The following is a 12,875-nucleotide window of genomic DNA, read 5'->3' on the forward strand; positions in this document are numbered from 1 at the left end:
TTATGCACTATTGGTGATGTGATATAAGAATTATACAAGTGATTATTGTGTACAGGTGTTATAGCGTTGAAGTGTGCCCTCTTAGCGGGGGTTGCCTTGCCGAGATTGGGTCGTGAAAACTAAGGCATCAACAGAACTTCCAAAACAAGCATACACTACAAGAAAAAACACTTTTGGAGACTAAATTTTTAGTCGCCAAAAGTCCTTTTTTAGTCGCCAAATGTAGAATTTTCACTTTCCCCGACTAAATATTTTAGTCGCCGCTGTGGTCGCCAATACATGGTCGCCAATACCTTTGGCGACTAAAGATTTGTTAGTCGGCAATACATATGTCTTCGGCGACCAAAGAATTAGTCGCCAATAGTCAATTTCATTTTGGGAAATTATACATTTAGCAACTAAACTTTTAGTCGCCAATACTGATTTTTTTTTATTATTATTTATACATTTGCTGACTAAACGTCTCGTCGCCACAAAAAAATTTGCCTCTGCTTTTCCCAAGTTTCGAACCACAAACCTCGCAACCCTCAACCTTTACCAACACTCTATCCCCACTACGCCACTAATACATTCTGTAAATATTAATGCAAAATATATTATTTATATACTATATTGACCGGAATTAATACAAAGTTATATATATATATATAAATAATTATTTTTATTTAATATATTTTATGTAAAAAATTAATTATTTACTAAAAAAATTAGGATCGCACTTTTGGCGACTAAATCTGAATTTTAGTCGCCAATTCTATATTTTTTGGCTACTAATTTGTATTCTGTCACTAAAAGAATTAAATCCCGCCTAAGGATAGCACTTTTGACAACTAAACTGAATTTTAGTCGCCAAAACCTCTACTTTGGGCGACTAAAGTGCAATTTAGTCGGCAATTCTTGACCTTTCAGCGACCAAACAGATTTTAGTCAGCAAAACAGCTATAATCGGCGACTAAATTATTTTAGTCGCCAAAAACCGTCACTTTTGGCTACTAAACAACCTGTAGTCGCTAAAACCCTACATTCGGCGACTAAACTGCCTTTTAGTCGCTAAAACCATTATATTCGGCGACTAAACTCTTTTAGTCGGCAAAACTGATCAACTTTGGCGACTAATTCCATTTTAGTCGCCAAAAACCGTACTTTCCTTGACGAAAAATGATATTTTAGTTGCCGATTGTGCTTTTTGTTGTAGTGACATGTGGGGTTTTTGATGTCAATGCTGACATGGTATCACCGTTGTAATGAAATTTTCTACTTTTAGTTAGGTAGAATTGATGCAGAGTGTTTAGCCATGGAGTTCTTGGAATTTATGGACAAATAGTGTAAAGGGCAAAAGTATTAATAGATGCGAAATGGCATGTGCTCGGAATAGTTTGAGATTGGGTTGAGACATGGAAAACGATGTTACAATCAATACCCATTGCTTTGCCACGATGCACACTAGATTTCAGCGAAATTCCACTGTTTAGGCCACTAAAAATGCATTTTTGGCTGTTTTGAAAATATTTATTTTGTTAATTACTTGGTCTTAGAGAATCCATTTGAGGTTAGTTTTTTTTTTCTAGAATATTGAATTTTTATTCTAGTTTTTAGATTTGAGCTTAACTCAAATCTTTATATGTTTGGTAAATTTCCTATTGTCTTTGATTTAGGCTTGATTAAGAAGTTTTTCTGTTTCCTAACTTATTTCCTATTGTGCCCACCAAGGGTAATCTTTTCCAGCCCAAACTAGTTCCGAACCCGGTGCATTCTTTGTCATGGGGTAACGTAACGTGACGTAACGTGACACCTACATAAACGTAACGTGACACCTATGATATCATAGATAGATGATATCTACATAAAGGTAACGTAACGTGACATCTACATAAACGTAATGTAAAACCTAGGAAATTGAATGTTACCATAGATCATATCTACATAAACGTAACATAACGTGACATCTACATAAACGTAACGTGATATCTATGATCTATGGTAACATTCAATTGAATGTTACCATAGATCATATTTATATGAAAGGTAACGTGACATCAACATAAACCAGCAACATTTTCACGTTCAATTTAAAAAAATAAAAACTCATTAAGTTTGCGAAACATTACGTGACACATTACGTTACGTTTATGTAGGTGTCACGTTACGTTACGTTTATATAGGTGTCACGTCACATTACGTTACGTTTATGTAAGTGTCACGTCACGTTACGTTTATGTAGGATCTTGTAGAATACATTCCTATCTAAATAGGACTTGAGACTCTAAAAGAAATTACACAGAACTTAACTTACCATAAATGTCTGAAAAAAGGACTTATAAATAAGTCTCCCAAAAAGAAAATACATTAATTGACTTGTTAAATTATATATTTTTCTTTCTAATACATGCATTGATTGCAAAATATTATTAACAATATCTATATTAGTCGCTTTTGCAACCAAAAAAAAAAAAATTTAATTGAAATTAAAATTCATAAAATCGCATCTAATGTTGACTATGTCACTAAAAAAATTAAGTGGATTAGCTTTATAAATTCAATCAGACATTAAAAAAAAAAAAAGGGTTTATTGTTGAAAAATCTAAGGTAAGGAGGGTACAAGTCTAGTCAAGTTTTTTATTGGTGAGAGATCTACCTTTTATGAAATAATTTGGTGAGAAAGTCTTAAAAGATATTTTGTTTTCAATTTTATCCTTTAATTTATCTATTGACTTTTTGTTGACTATTTGTTCAAATTTATATCCATCTATTTAATTTTTTTATATCTGTTCAATTTTTTGTCTATCTGTTTAAATGTTTTGTTTATCTGTTTAATTGTTTTTGTCTATATTTCAAAATTCTTGTCCTATTTTTCCCTATATGTTGAAATTTCTATTTCTGTAAAATTTTATCTATTGAAATTCTTGTCCTATCATCTCCTACTCGTCAAAATTTTTGTTCTAATTTTTTTTTTATCTGTTGAAATTCAAACTTATTTTCCCTACTTTTTGAATTTCTCAAGCCTACTTTTTCTATCTGTTTATTTTTTTAATTAGTGAAAAATCATTTTATTTTTTTATCTATTGAAATTTAAATCTTTGTGATTGAAATACATCGCAAACCTATTTTTTCCTATCTATTTCTTTTTTCATATGTGAAAAGTCATTTTAATTTTTTTATTTGTTAAAATTTAAATCTTTGTGATTGAAATACACTAAACCTCTATCTGTTCAAATTTTGAACAGATCTAGCCTATCTTGTCCTATTTGTTAATTTTAAAAAAAATTATCTGTTCTTTTAGATAAATAAAGAAATAAAAAAATAAATTGACAAATTGCAATATGTTTCATCATCATCAGGGGCAGAAGCATGTTGAGACCAAAAGGGTCACATGCCCAACCTTAATTTTTAAAAATTACACTTTTACTACTATTTAAAAAATAATTGATTAAAATACAATGTATGTTATAATTTTTTATATTTCATTTTCTATTTTTGTTTTTTGTTTTTAATTTTTGACAAAATTTTTGCAAAACTAACAGGGTTACTCTATTAGTTTCATTATGAGATTAGAGGTTCAAATATTTCAATCTGGTTATGGATTATATTTTTTATGTTATTTATTTATGATTTCTCTCTCTTATTTTTGAAAATATTTATTTATATTAATTATATGGTGTATTGATTTTCATTATGATTATAATTCATTAGTGAGAGGGGAGATTTGCACCGGACAGTATGGCCGAGCTACGGTAACGCAGGTTGTGACGAGCCTCACGATGCCGAGCTGTTTTCTCAAGTGTTGCGGTTCTGCTGCCTGATCTGCACGACCGGGGAAGTTTGACCGGCCAGGCGTGGTCCAAGGCCCGGCCGAGCTCCGACTTGGCTGGACATTCGGTTGGGCATGCAGTGGTATGACGTAACCGAGCTAAGGATAGCCCGAATTAGACTGAGAACGGGGCGAGGGCTGGCATGCCTCCAACCGGTTAGCCGAGATGGCCCGACTTCATATAACCTAGAATAAAGGTAGAGCGGGAAAAGGCTGGCATGCCTCACCGCCGGTTAGCCGGGATGGATCGGTCGCACTCAGTTCGGCCATGGTAATCATACTTTTGCTTCTTCCCAAGGGATAGGTCGGCGAGACACATCTCGGTTGTGTTGCTTGTGGTGGTAATTCTCTGCAAGGGATAGGCCGGTCGTGGTATCCCGGTTAAGTATGCCGCATGGGCCAATGGCGTGAAGGAGAGGAAATCTGCTCCAGGCACGCATCAATACCGTTTGGCAGTTCTGCATGTACTGGTTAGGGGATTAGGCCTTTACACGCGTAAGGTGGTAAGAGACGAGCACTGCCACCTGTCCAGGGAAGGACAGCAAAGGTAGTGCGCGCACAATCGTGAGGCAGCATGGCCAGCCTAGAAATAAGAGTGAAAGATGAACGTTAGAGGTAAGCCATTGAAAAAAACTGAACCACACTCTCTCTCTCTCCCGCAGCCTTCTTCTTCCTCAAGTAATTTGACTTGATCGTCGGAGGGTCTATCCGGCAAACCACCGCCGGGTAGCTCACCGTTTCTGTGTTGCCAGGTTAGACGCCGTTACGAGAACCTTGAGTCCAAGGAGTACAGAAAGCACTGGATATTTTGCCCCCGTACAATTGGCGCCGTTTGTGGAAAGTCTTTGATACTCAAACCTTTCTCTTCAAGCTCCTTCGACCATTTCCATGGCCAACAACGACGAAACCTTGCTGTCCGTCGTCGATGGCGTCACACCAGAGTCTGTCCGATGGAGAGAAGGCCCCCCGAATGTTCCAGTCATGGCGGGCCTAGAAACTTCTTCGCGAGGTGTGCGAGACAAGCGCGGAAGGAGTACCGATTGCTCGAAGAGTCCAGAGGGCCGTCGGCGGAGGGAGGAGTCCTGTACGCAGCTCCTGGAGCACAAACTCAAGGACTAGGATGCCCTCATTCGAAAGATGGCGGTTGAGATGGAGATGTTGAAACGCCAGATAAGGGGAAGGGTGTTGTTGGAGAGGGCAACCTCAATGAGCGCACCCCGTCTCCTCGTTCTAGCAATCACCGCCAGGAAAGAATGCACTCCCTTTCTATCACCAGAAACTATGGGGTTGGAGACTCTGAACCAAGGGAGAGCAGATCCCTCACTTACGACAACACTTACCGTCCTTCGCGCCCGTCAACGACGTCGCGATACTCTTTTTCTACCCGTTTCGGGGAGTTGAGGGATGTGTTGGAAGAGAGGGCACGCCAGAGGGAAACCTAGAGGTTGCCGGCGTTGTAGAGGTTAAGCACCCAAGTCCATTGTAGCGAGGAGGTGGTAATGCCAACACCCAGGATGGTGGCCCCTACGCTAGTGGACAAAGAGCTGGCGAGACTTACAGCCACGCTGCTGTCCCCAGAAATCGAGAGTACACCACTTCCTGCCAGATTCCACCAGCCTAAGTTCACCTTGTATGACGGCAAGACGGATCCGTACATGCACGTGAGTCATTACCGACAAGTAATGGCTGGCCACCGGCGCAACGACACCTTGATGTGCCTCATATTCCCAGCAAGCTTGGGAGAACTGGGCCTGAAATGGTTCGAAAGGCTTCCAGAGGGGAGTATCGAGGGGTGGCAGCAACTAGTGGAAGCCTTCGTCACCAGATTCAAAGCCAACACTCGAACACCGAAGGAGGTCGACCGTCTCCTGGGCGTCAAGATGGAATCTGGAGGTTCATTGAAGGCATACAACGCGAGGTACTTGGAAACTTACAACAAAATCCACGACTGCCCTACTAATCTGGCAATCACACAATACAAGAGGGGTCTCCCAGTCGGACATAGATTGCGACACTGGCTCACGATGCATCAGCCTACAACCATGGAGTCCTTGTTGCAGCGGATTAATGAGCACATTCGTGTGAAGGATGATGCTGTCTCCGCGACCGAGAAGGCTTATCCGATCGCTGAGGACAGAAAGGTGGCGGGGAAGGTTCACTCGATCGGGCAGGAGGATAACCGCCCAAACAACCGGTCAAAAGATCAATGTCGTGGTTCAAACCGTGACAACAGAAACAAAGGTCGCAAAAATGACCGAGCTGACGCTCCCCATGATGCAAAGGAGGATGCCAAGAGAAAATTGAAGGCACGGACTAGAATCACCACGGTCTTTAAAATCCCTATCTACCGCATCTTGAGTGAGATCCGAGGAGAGCCTTTTGTCTGCTAGCCGGCAAAGTTGGGGAGTGCACAGAGAGGCTTTAACTCAAGATTTTGATGCACCTTCCATGAAGAACGGGGGCACCGAACAGAGGACTGCTTGCCACTCAAACAACACTTAGAGGAGTTGGTAGCGGCAGGGCATCTTGACCAATACATAGATGGGGGCATGAAAGCCGACCCGCAGGGACAGACCGAGCCAAACGGCATGGCTGCCCTTGAGGCAGCGCCCCAAGGCATGATCAATGTCATCCATGGCATCATTGAACCAGTCAGGGTCTGCGAGCTAAGAGGGATGATTAAGAAAGCCGAGCACATGAGGGAAGTGCTCTCCGATCAGCCCGCTGTGAAGAAAGGGAGACCGAAGAGAAGGACATCCTTACCTTTTCGAGCAGGGATTTGGAGCGGATCCAGATGCCCCACAATGATGCCCTAGTGGTCACTCTTCACGTCAAAGACTTTGACATCAAAAGGTTCTTGATTGACCAGGAGAGTTCGGTCAAAATCATGTATTATGACACGTTCAAACAAATGAAGTTAGAGGACAAGGACTTGGCCCCTGCGACGTCTCCGTTGGTTGGGTTCAACTCTCAGCCGGAATGGTCGGTAGGGAAGATCATATTGCCGGTCAAAGCGGGTTCAGTCATAAAGCAAGTAGAGTTCTGGGTGCTCAAAGTCCCATCCACCTACAACTTGATTTTGGGCAGGTGGTGGTTGTACGCCATGCAAGCAGTAGTGTCGACTTACTATTAGGTTTTGCGCTTCCTGGCTCCAACTGGACAAATAGAGGAAGTTTGGGGAGACCAGGTGATGGCAAAATAATGCTTCGTTACGGTAAATGGTAGCCAAGCAGCCAAAGGGTTTGTCTAAATGATTGAGGGACCCGAGGGAAAGGAGGTCCTTGAAGACATAGGAAGAAAGGCCGAGAAAAAATCAGTCGAGGATTTGGTGAAAGTGCGCATCGACGAGAACGACCCAACTAAGTTCTTCCTCTTGGGATCGTCTTTGTCTAGCGCCGAGCGGTTAGATTATGTCAACTTCTTAGTTTCCAATTTGGAGGCTTTTGCGTGGACGCCTTATGACATGCCTGGCGTCGACCCCAGCTTTATTTGCCACCAGTTGAATGTCTTCCCTAATGCGCAGCCGGTCATTTAGAGGACTCGCCGCTCGGCTCTGCACCATGCCGAGGTAGTGGCAGAAGATGTCAAAATTTGTTTGAAGCGGGGGCAATAGAAAAAGTACAATACCCTCGATGGATATCCAACACGGTGGTGGTTCCGAAAAAGAATGGCAAATGGCGGGTATGTGTTGATTATAAGACGGTCAACCATGCGTACTCAAAGGATAGCTTCCCCCTCCCTCGAATTGACCAGCTGGTGGATTTGACCGCTGGCCATCAGAGGTTTAGCTTCCTGGACGCATATCGCGGCTACCACTAGATAGCCATGTATGAACCAGACCGAGAGATCACATCGTTCACTACCCCCAGAGGCCTATATTGTTATAAAGTCATGTCATTCGGACTGAAGAACGCCGGGGCAACTTTTCAAAGGATGGTGACAAAGATATTCACTCCACTTCTGGGTCGCACCATGGAGTCCTACATCGATGATATGGTGGTGAAGAGTAAGGAGAAGTCTCAACACCTCGCCGACCTAGCAGAGATGTTTGCCATACTTAAACACGACAAGCTTCGTTTGAATGCCTCCAAATGCGCCTTCGGAGTCGGCATCGGGAAGTTTCTGGGTTTTCTGGTCACAAACCGAGGAATTGAAGCCGACCCATCCCAAATCAAGGCAATACAAGAACTGGAGCGCCCAAACTCCACAAAGGACATGCAACATCTTGCCGGGATGACAACCGCACTGAACAGATTTATCAACCGGTCTTCAGATTGTTGCAGGCCCTTCTTTAAAACTTTGAAGGCCAAGTTCTTCTGGGATGACGAATGTGACTGTGCACTGGCAGACTTAAAAGTGTACCTTTCCTCAGCCCCTATCTTAGTCACACCTCAGCCGGGCGAAGAGTTGAATCTTTACTTGGCAGTCTCTCAATATGCGGTGAGCGCCGTCCTAGTCCGCACTGAAGGCATCCAGCACTTACCCATCTTCTACGTAAGCAAGACCTTGCTCCCTGCTGAGTCGAGATATTTGCCGCTAGAAAAGTTAGACCTGGCTCTAATGATGGCCTCGAGGAAGTTGGCGCACTATTTTCATGCCCATACAATAGTGGTGCTGACCGAGTTTCCACTTAGGGTGCTCTTTGAAAGGCAGACTTTACCGGGCGAATTTTGAAAATGGGCCGTGGAATTGGGGCAGTACGACATTAAGTTCCGACCGTGCACCGCGATCAAGGCTCAAGCTCTTGCAGACTTTGTGGTGGAGTTCGCCCCTGGAATGCGTCCGGTTTGCCTGGTTGATTTGGCTAGTGCGGATTTGGCACAGCTTGTGGTTCAGGCAATGGCGACAAGTGTTGGCTCGCAAGTGGAAAAAGAGCAAATGGAGACCGAACTAACGAAGCCAGGTAACTTATTGGAAGACGAATTCAACCGAGACATGGAAAGAGACCTGAATGAGCTGACCAGAGACTTGGAATTGAGAAGCTCCCAAAACCCCTCTGATTGCTGGAAGCTGTTCATTGGCGAGATGTGGAAGCTCTTCGTCGATGGGGTATCCAACAAACATGGGGCCGGCCTGGGTATCGTATTGACTTCACCGGACGGGCTAGTTATCGAGCAAGCAATTACGCTCGGCTTCCAAGCGTCTAACAATGAAGCGGAATATGAAGCCCTCCTTGCCGGACTAAGGAGTGCTTTGAAGATGAAAGGGTCAGCCCTCATGGTGTTCAGCGACTCTAAACTGGTGGTCAATTAGGTCTCTGGAGAGTATGAAGCCAGGGATAAAAGAATGGCCAAGTATCAGGCACTGGTGCGCGCAGAGATCAAGAAGTTCACTGCCATAAGAGTGGAACAGATCAACTGCGAAGAAAACAACACAGCTGATGAATTGGCCGGGCTTGCTTCTACTCAGACAGCTTTTCCTAACCCCTTGATGATAGAATTTTTACCTCGACCAAGCATTGAGGAACCAGAAGTGACCGAGGTACTCTGCACCAACTTGGGTCCTTCCTGGATGGACCCCATCATCGTTTTCCTAAAAGATAGAGTTCTACCAGAAGAAAAGAAGGCGGCCAACAAGATCCGGGCCAAGTCAGAGCGGTTTTGGCTCTTCCCGTCCGGAGCCTTGTATAAGAAGTCCTTTACCGAGCCGTATCTGAAGTGTGTCCACCCCGCCTAGGTGGAGGCTTTCCTCTATGAGATCCATGAAGACATCTGCGGAAACCATACTAGGGGCAGGTCTTTGGCTTACCGAGCAATTTTCCAAGGTTACTGGTGGCCGTGCATGCAGGGAGACGCGCAGAAATATGTTCACCAGTGTGAAAAGTGTCAGAAATTCGCTCACTAGATCCACCAGCCAGCGAGAGAATTGCTCCCCCTTACAAGTCCTTGGTTGTTCGCACTTTGGGGGTTAGATATAGTGGGGCCACTCCCAGCAACTCCGGGCAATCGCAGATTCTGCATCGCCGCTACCGACTACTTCACCAAGTGGGTCGAGGCCGAGCCATTGGCAACCATAAAGGAAAAATATGTGAAAAAGTTTGTTTGGAAAAATATTATCACTCGCTTCGGCATACCAAAGGCCCTCATCTCGGATAATGACACTCAATTCGATGGGAAACTCTTTCGTGGATTTTGCGAAGAGTTAAAGATCGAGTTCTACAATTCAACGCCGGCCTATCCTCAGTCAAATGGTCAGGCAGAGGCCTCAAACAAGACCATCCTGGATGGGCTGAAGAAGTGGCTTAAGAAAGCCAAGGGGAAGTGGGCCGAAGAACTCCCTAATGTGCTCTGGGCATACCGCACTACGCCAAGGCAGTCGACCGGGAAGACACCATTCACCTTGGCCTATGGCATGGAAGCCGTTATCCCGCTGGAAATTGGTATGCCAACCATCTGGTCTGAGAACTTCCAGCCAGATTTGAACGAGGAAGCAGTGGCATTAGAGCTTGACCTAGCCGAGGAAAGAAGGGAATGGGCTCTGATCCACATAACGGTCTATCAGCAAGAACTCTCCAAGAAATACAACAAGGCCGTGCACCCCAGGCTGTTCAAAATTGGGGACTAGGTCTTAAGAAAGGTGATGGGCAATACAGTGGCCCTTGGCGAAGGAAAGCTCGGCGCAAATTGGAAGGGGCATACAAGGTGACTGGCCTAGCAGACAAAGGGACATACCATCTGAAGGACTTAGACGGTAAAGCTATCCCCAGACCATGGAACGCAGCCAACCTTAAGATTTTCTACTTTTAAAATGTAATTACTTTTGTTGCTTAGCTTTCTAAACCTTTAGCCTTTTGGCACTTGATGTAAGAGATAGCACTGCTTTTTGTAATGAAAAATAGCCCTATCGTTCTTTTGAATTGTATCTTTCTGTACGAATGACATGGCAAGGATACTGGGCCACTATGGATGCCAGGGGCAAAGAGACCAACCTGTACCGGGCAAAACTGATTTCCACTTGCCGGTATAAAAACAGACCGCACAAACAGTTGGTGAATTGTCTAATTTGTGTAATGACCGAGCTGATCTCTGTTCGCCCAATTGGGATGTTGGCGTCATGACCAACTTAAACGAAATGTTGGTGTTTTGCCCAATGCAAAGGCCGAGTTGATTTTGCTCGGCCAAGCGATATGTTGGTGCCTTGGCCAACTTACAAAAAGCCAAGCTGACTTTGCTCGGACAAAAGAAATGCTGGCGTTCTATCCAACTCAAAAGGCCGAGCTGATTTTGCCTGGCCACATTGAAATATTGGTGTTTTGCCCAATTTACAGGCTGAGCTAGTTTTGTTCGGCCAAAATGAAACGTTGGTGATTTGTCCAACTCCCTTTAGCACCGAGCTGATTTTTGCCCGCCCAAATACGAGATTTGGTTTGTTATCGAACAACGAGCGGTCAAGGTGATGTCTGCTCGGTCAAAAGGAAATGTTCGGATGTTTTCAAAGCTATAAAGGCTGAGCTGATTTATGCTCGCCTACTCTAAATGTTCGCGCTTAGCCCAATGTAGGGCCGAGCTGATTTTTCTTGGCCGAATGAAAATGTCTGGGTTCATTCGAAAAATCAAAGAGCCGAGCTGCTAGTTATGATTCGCGAACATTTAAATTGAAGCAATTCTGAGTTTAGCTTGGCATATTGCGCAGCATAGCTGACCTCCCAGTTGAGATTCATTAAAATTTGAATGAAGAAATTTTGCACGTGTCGACCGAACAGAAATAGAAGATCAACGAGCAAAAAGTTCAAACTTCATTGATCAAGGAAATTGCATTACAAATGTAGGTCCTAGCCCGGTTACATTCAAAAAAGAAAGAAAGGAAACAAAAACAAAGCAAGAGATAGATTGGGACACTTCAATCTAACTCAAGGTCGACCGTTTGCTCGGCGACCTCAACAGTCTGCTTGAGCAAGCCTTCCTCTGCCTCATCGTCAGCGCCTTCCACCGCTATAACCTCCCGATCGGCCACTTAATCTTCGGCATCTTGATATGCTTCAGGAGAAGTTCGCTCGGTTTGTTGCACGGCAGCAGCTTCTTCCTCGGTAGCTTTTTCCTCTTCAATGAGCCTTTTCTGCGCGGCGCTCGCGTAGGCCTACATGTAATGTGGTATGAAGGCGGCAGGCGGATTTTGGAACATTTCAGCATCTTGACCAAGGCCAACCTTCTCCACGGCAGCTTTCCAGCCGCACTGGAAGAAGATGTCCTTGGTCGCCTGCACCTGCCGTTATACGTCTTCTCGCCTTGCACATATCCTCGGTCTTCGGCGTCGTCAACCACCTTATCCTTCTCTGCCTTATGGACGTCGCAAAGTTTGCACAGCTCGGCGAGGTACCGAGCCTTCGTCGACTTCACGGCCCGCTGTTTGTCTGCTTCAGCTCGGTCCACCTTCTGGCTTAGAGTATCTCGCTCGGCCTCAACCGCCTCCTGCGCGACCTTTAGCTTTGCTATCTCGGCCATTTTGGCCTTGTTTTCAGCAATGGCATCGCGCAGACTCTGCCGCACGGCGATCATGTGCTCATGGGCGAGATAGTTCTTTTGCGCAGCCTTCAAATAAAGGAAAGATTGTGAGTGTTCAGAAAACCGAGCAAAAATCGAGCAATAACTTGAAGAAAAGAGCGGAGAACGTACCAACACGATCGGTTTTGCTGCCGAGCGAAGCACCTTCAGGTCGGACAGCTCGTCGTGCTTCTTCATGTCAGCAGGAAGAATTAGCCCCTTGGTCATGTTGAAACCAAGGGAATAATCCTTGTTCGCATACACTGAATCGGCCACAGAGACTGCCCGGCCCTTGTACTTGATCTTGAGCGCCCAGACCGGGTGGAAGGTTGGGCTCTTAGATGGCCCGATTGGTTGCTGCTCGGTCTGGTCCCCTAGCTCGATGGAGACATGCTCAGTTGAGTCCTCATCAACAAGGTGTTGCTCCGTTTGGTCTTTCCTCGGTCTTTTCTTCGACCGGCCAGTTGGTTGTTCGCTGGCAAGAGCCAACACAGCCCCTTTCTTTTGCCCGGCTGGAGTGGAAGAAGTCCCCCCAGACGCTTCTGGTGGCAGGGAGTCGCTCGGTTCACCGGTGATCATTGATTTGA

General features: G+C 44.7%; 2 protein-coding genes across 2 annotated transcripts; both read left to right on the plus strand.

Moving 5' to 3' along the window:
• Positions 1–5,322: 5,322 nt before the first annotated feature.
• LOC114302818 (uncharacterized) lies at positions 5,323–6,198 on the plus strand. Its single transcript, XM_082885243.1, has one exon. It carries the CDS (start codon positions 5,323–5,325, stop codon positions 6,196–6,198), a length of 876 nt encoding a protein of 291 aa, XP_082741369.1.
• Positions 6,199–9,094: 2,896 nt separating this feature from the next.
• Positions 9,095–9,484, plus strand: LOC145797817 (uncharacterized). Its single transcript, XM_082885245.1, has one exon. The coding sequence runs from the start codon at positions 9,095–9,097 to the stop codon at positions 9,482–9,484; it is 390 nt and encodes a 129-aa protein (XP_082741371.1).
• Positions 9,485–12,875: the final 3,391 nt, after the last annotated feature.

The sequence above is a fragment of the Camellia sinensis genome, chromosome 8 (genome assembly GCF_055761805.1).
Source record: "Camellia sinensis isolate YWXY chromosome 8, ASM5576180v1, whole genome shotgun sequence".
Lineage (NCBI taxonomy): Eukaryota > Viridiplantae > Streptophyta > Magnoliopsida > Ericales > Theaceae > Camellia > Camellia sinensis.

Bases quoted from the DNA above. Each gene is read 5' to 3' on its own strand.
- LOC114302818 (XM_082885243.1), top strand. From the start codon at position 5,323: ATGGTGGCCCCTACGCTAGTGGACAAAGAGCTGGCGAGACTTACAGCC.
- LOC145797817 (XM_082885245.1), top strand. From the start codon at position 9,095: ATGGCCAAGTATCAGGCACTGGTGCGCGCAGAGATCAAGAAGTTCACT.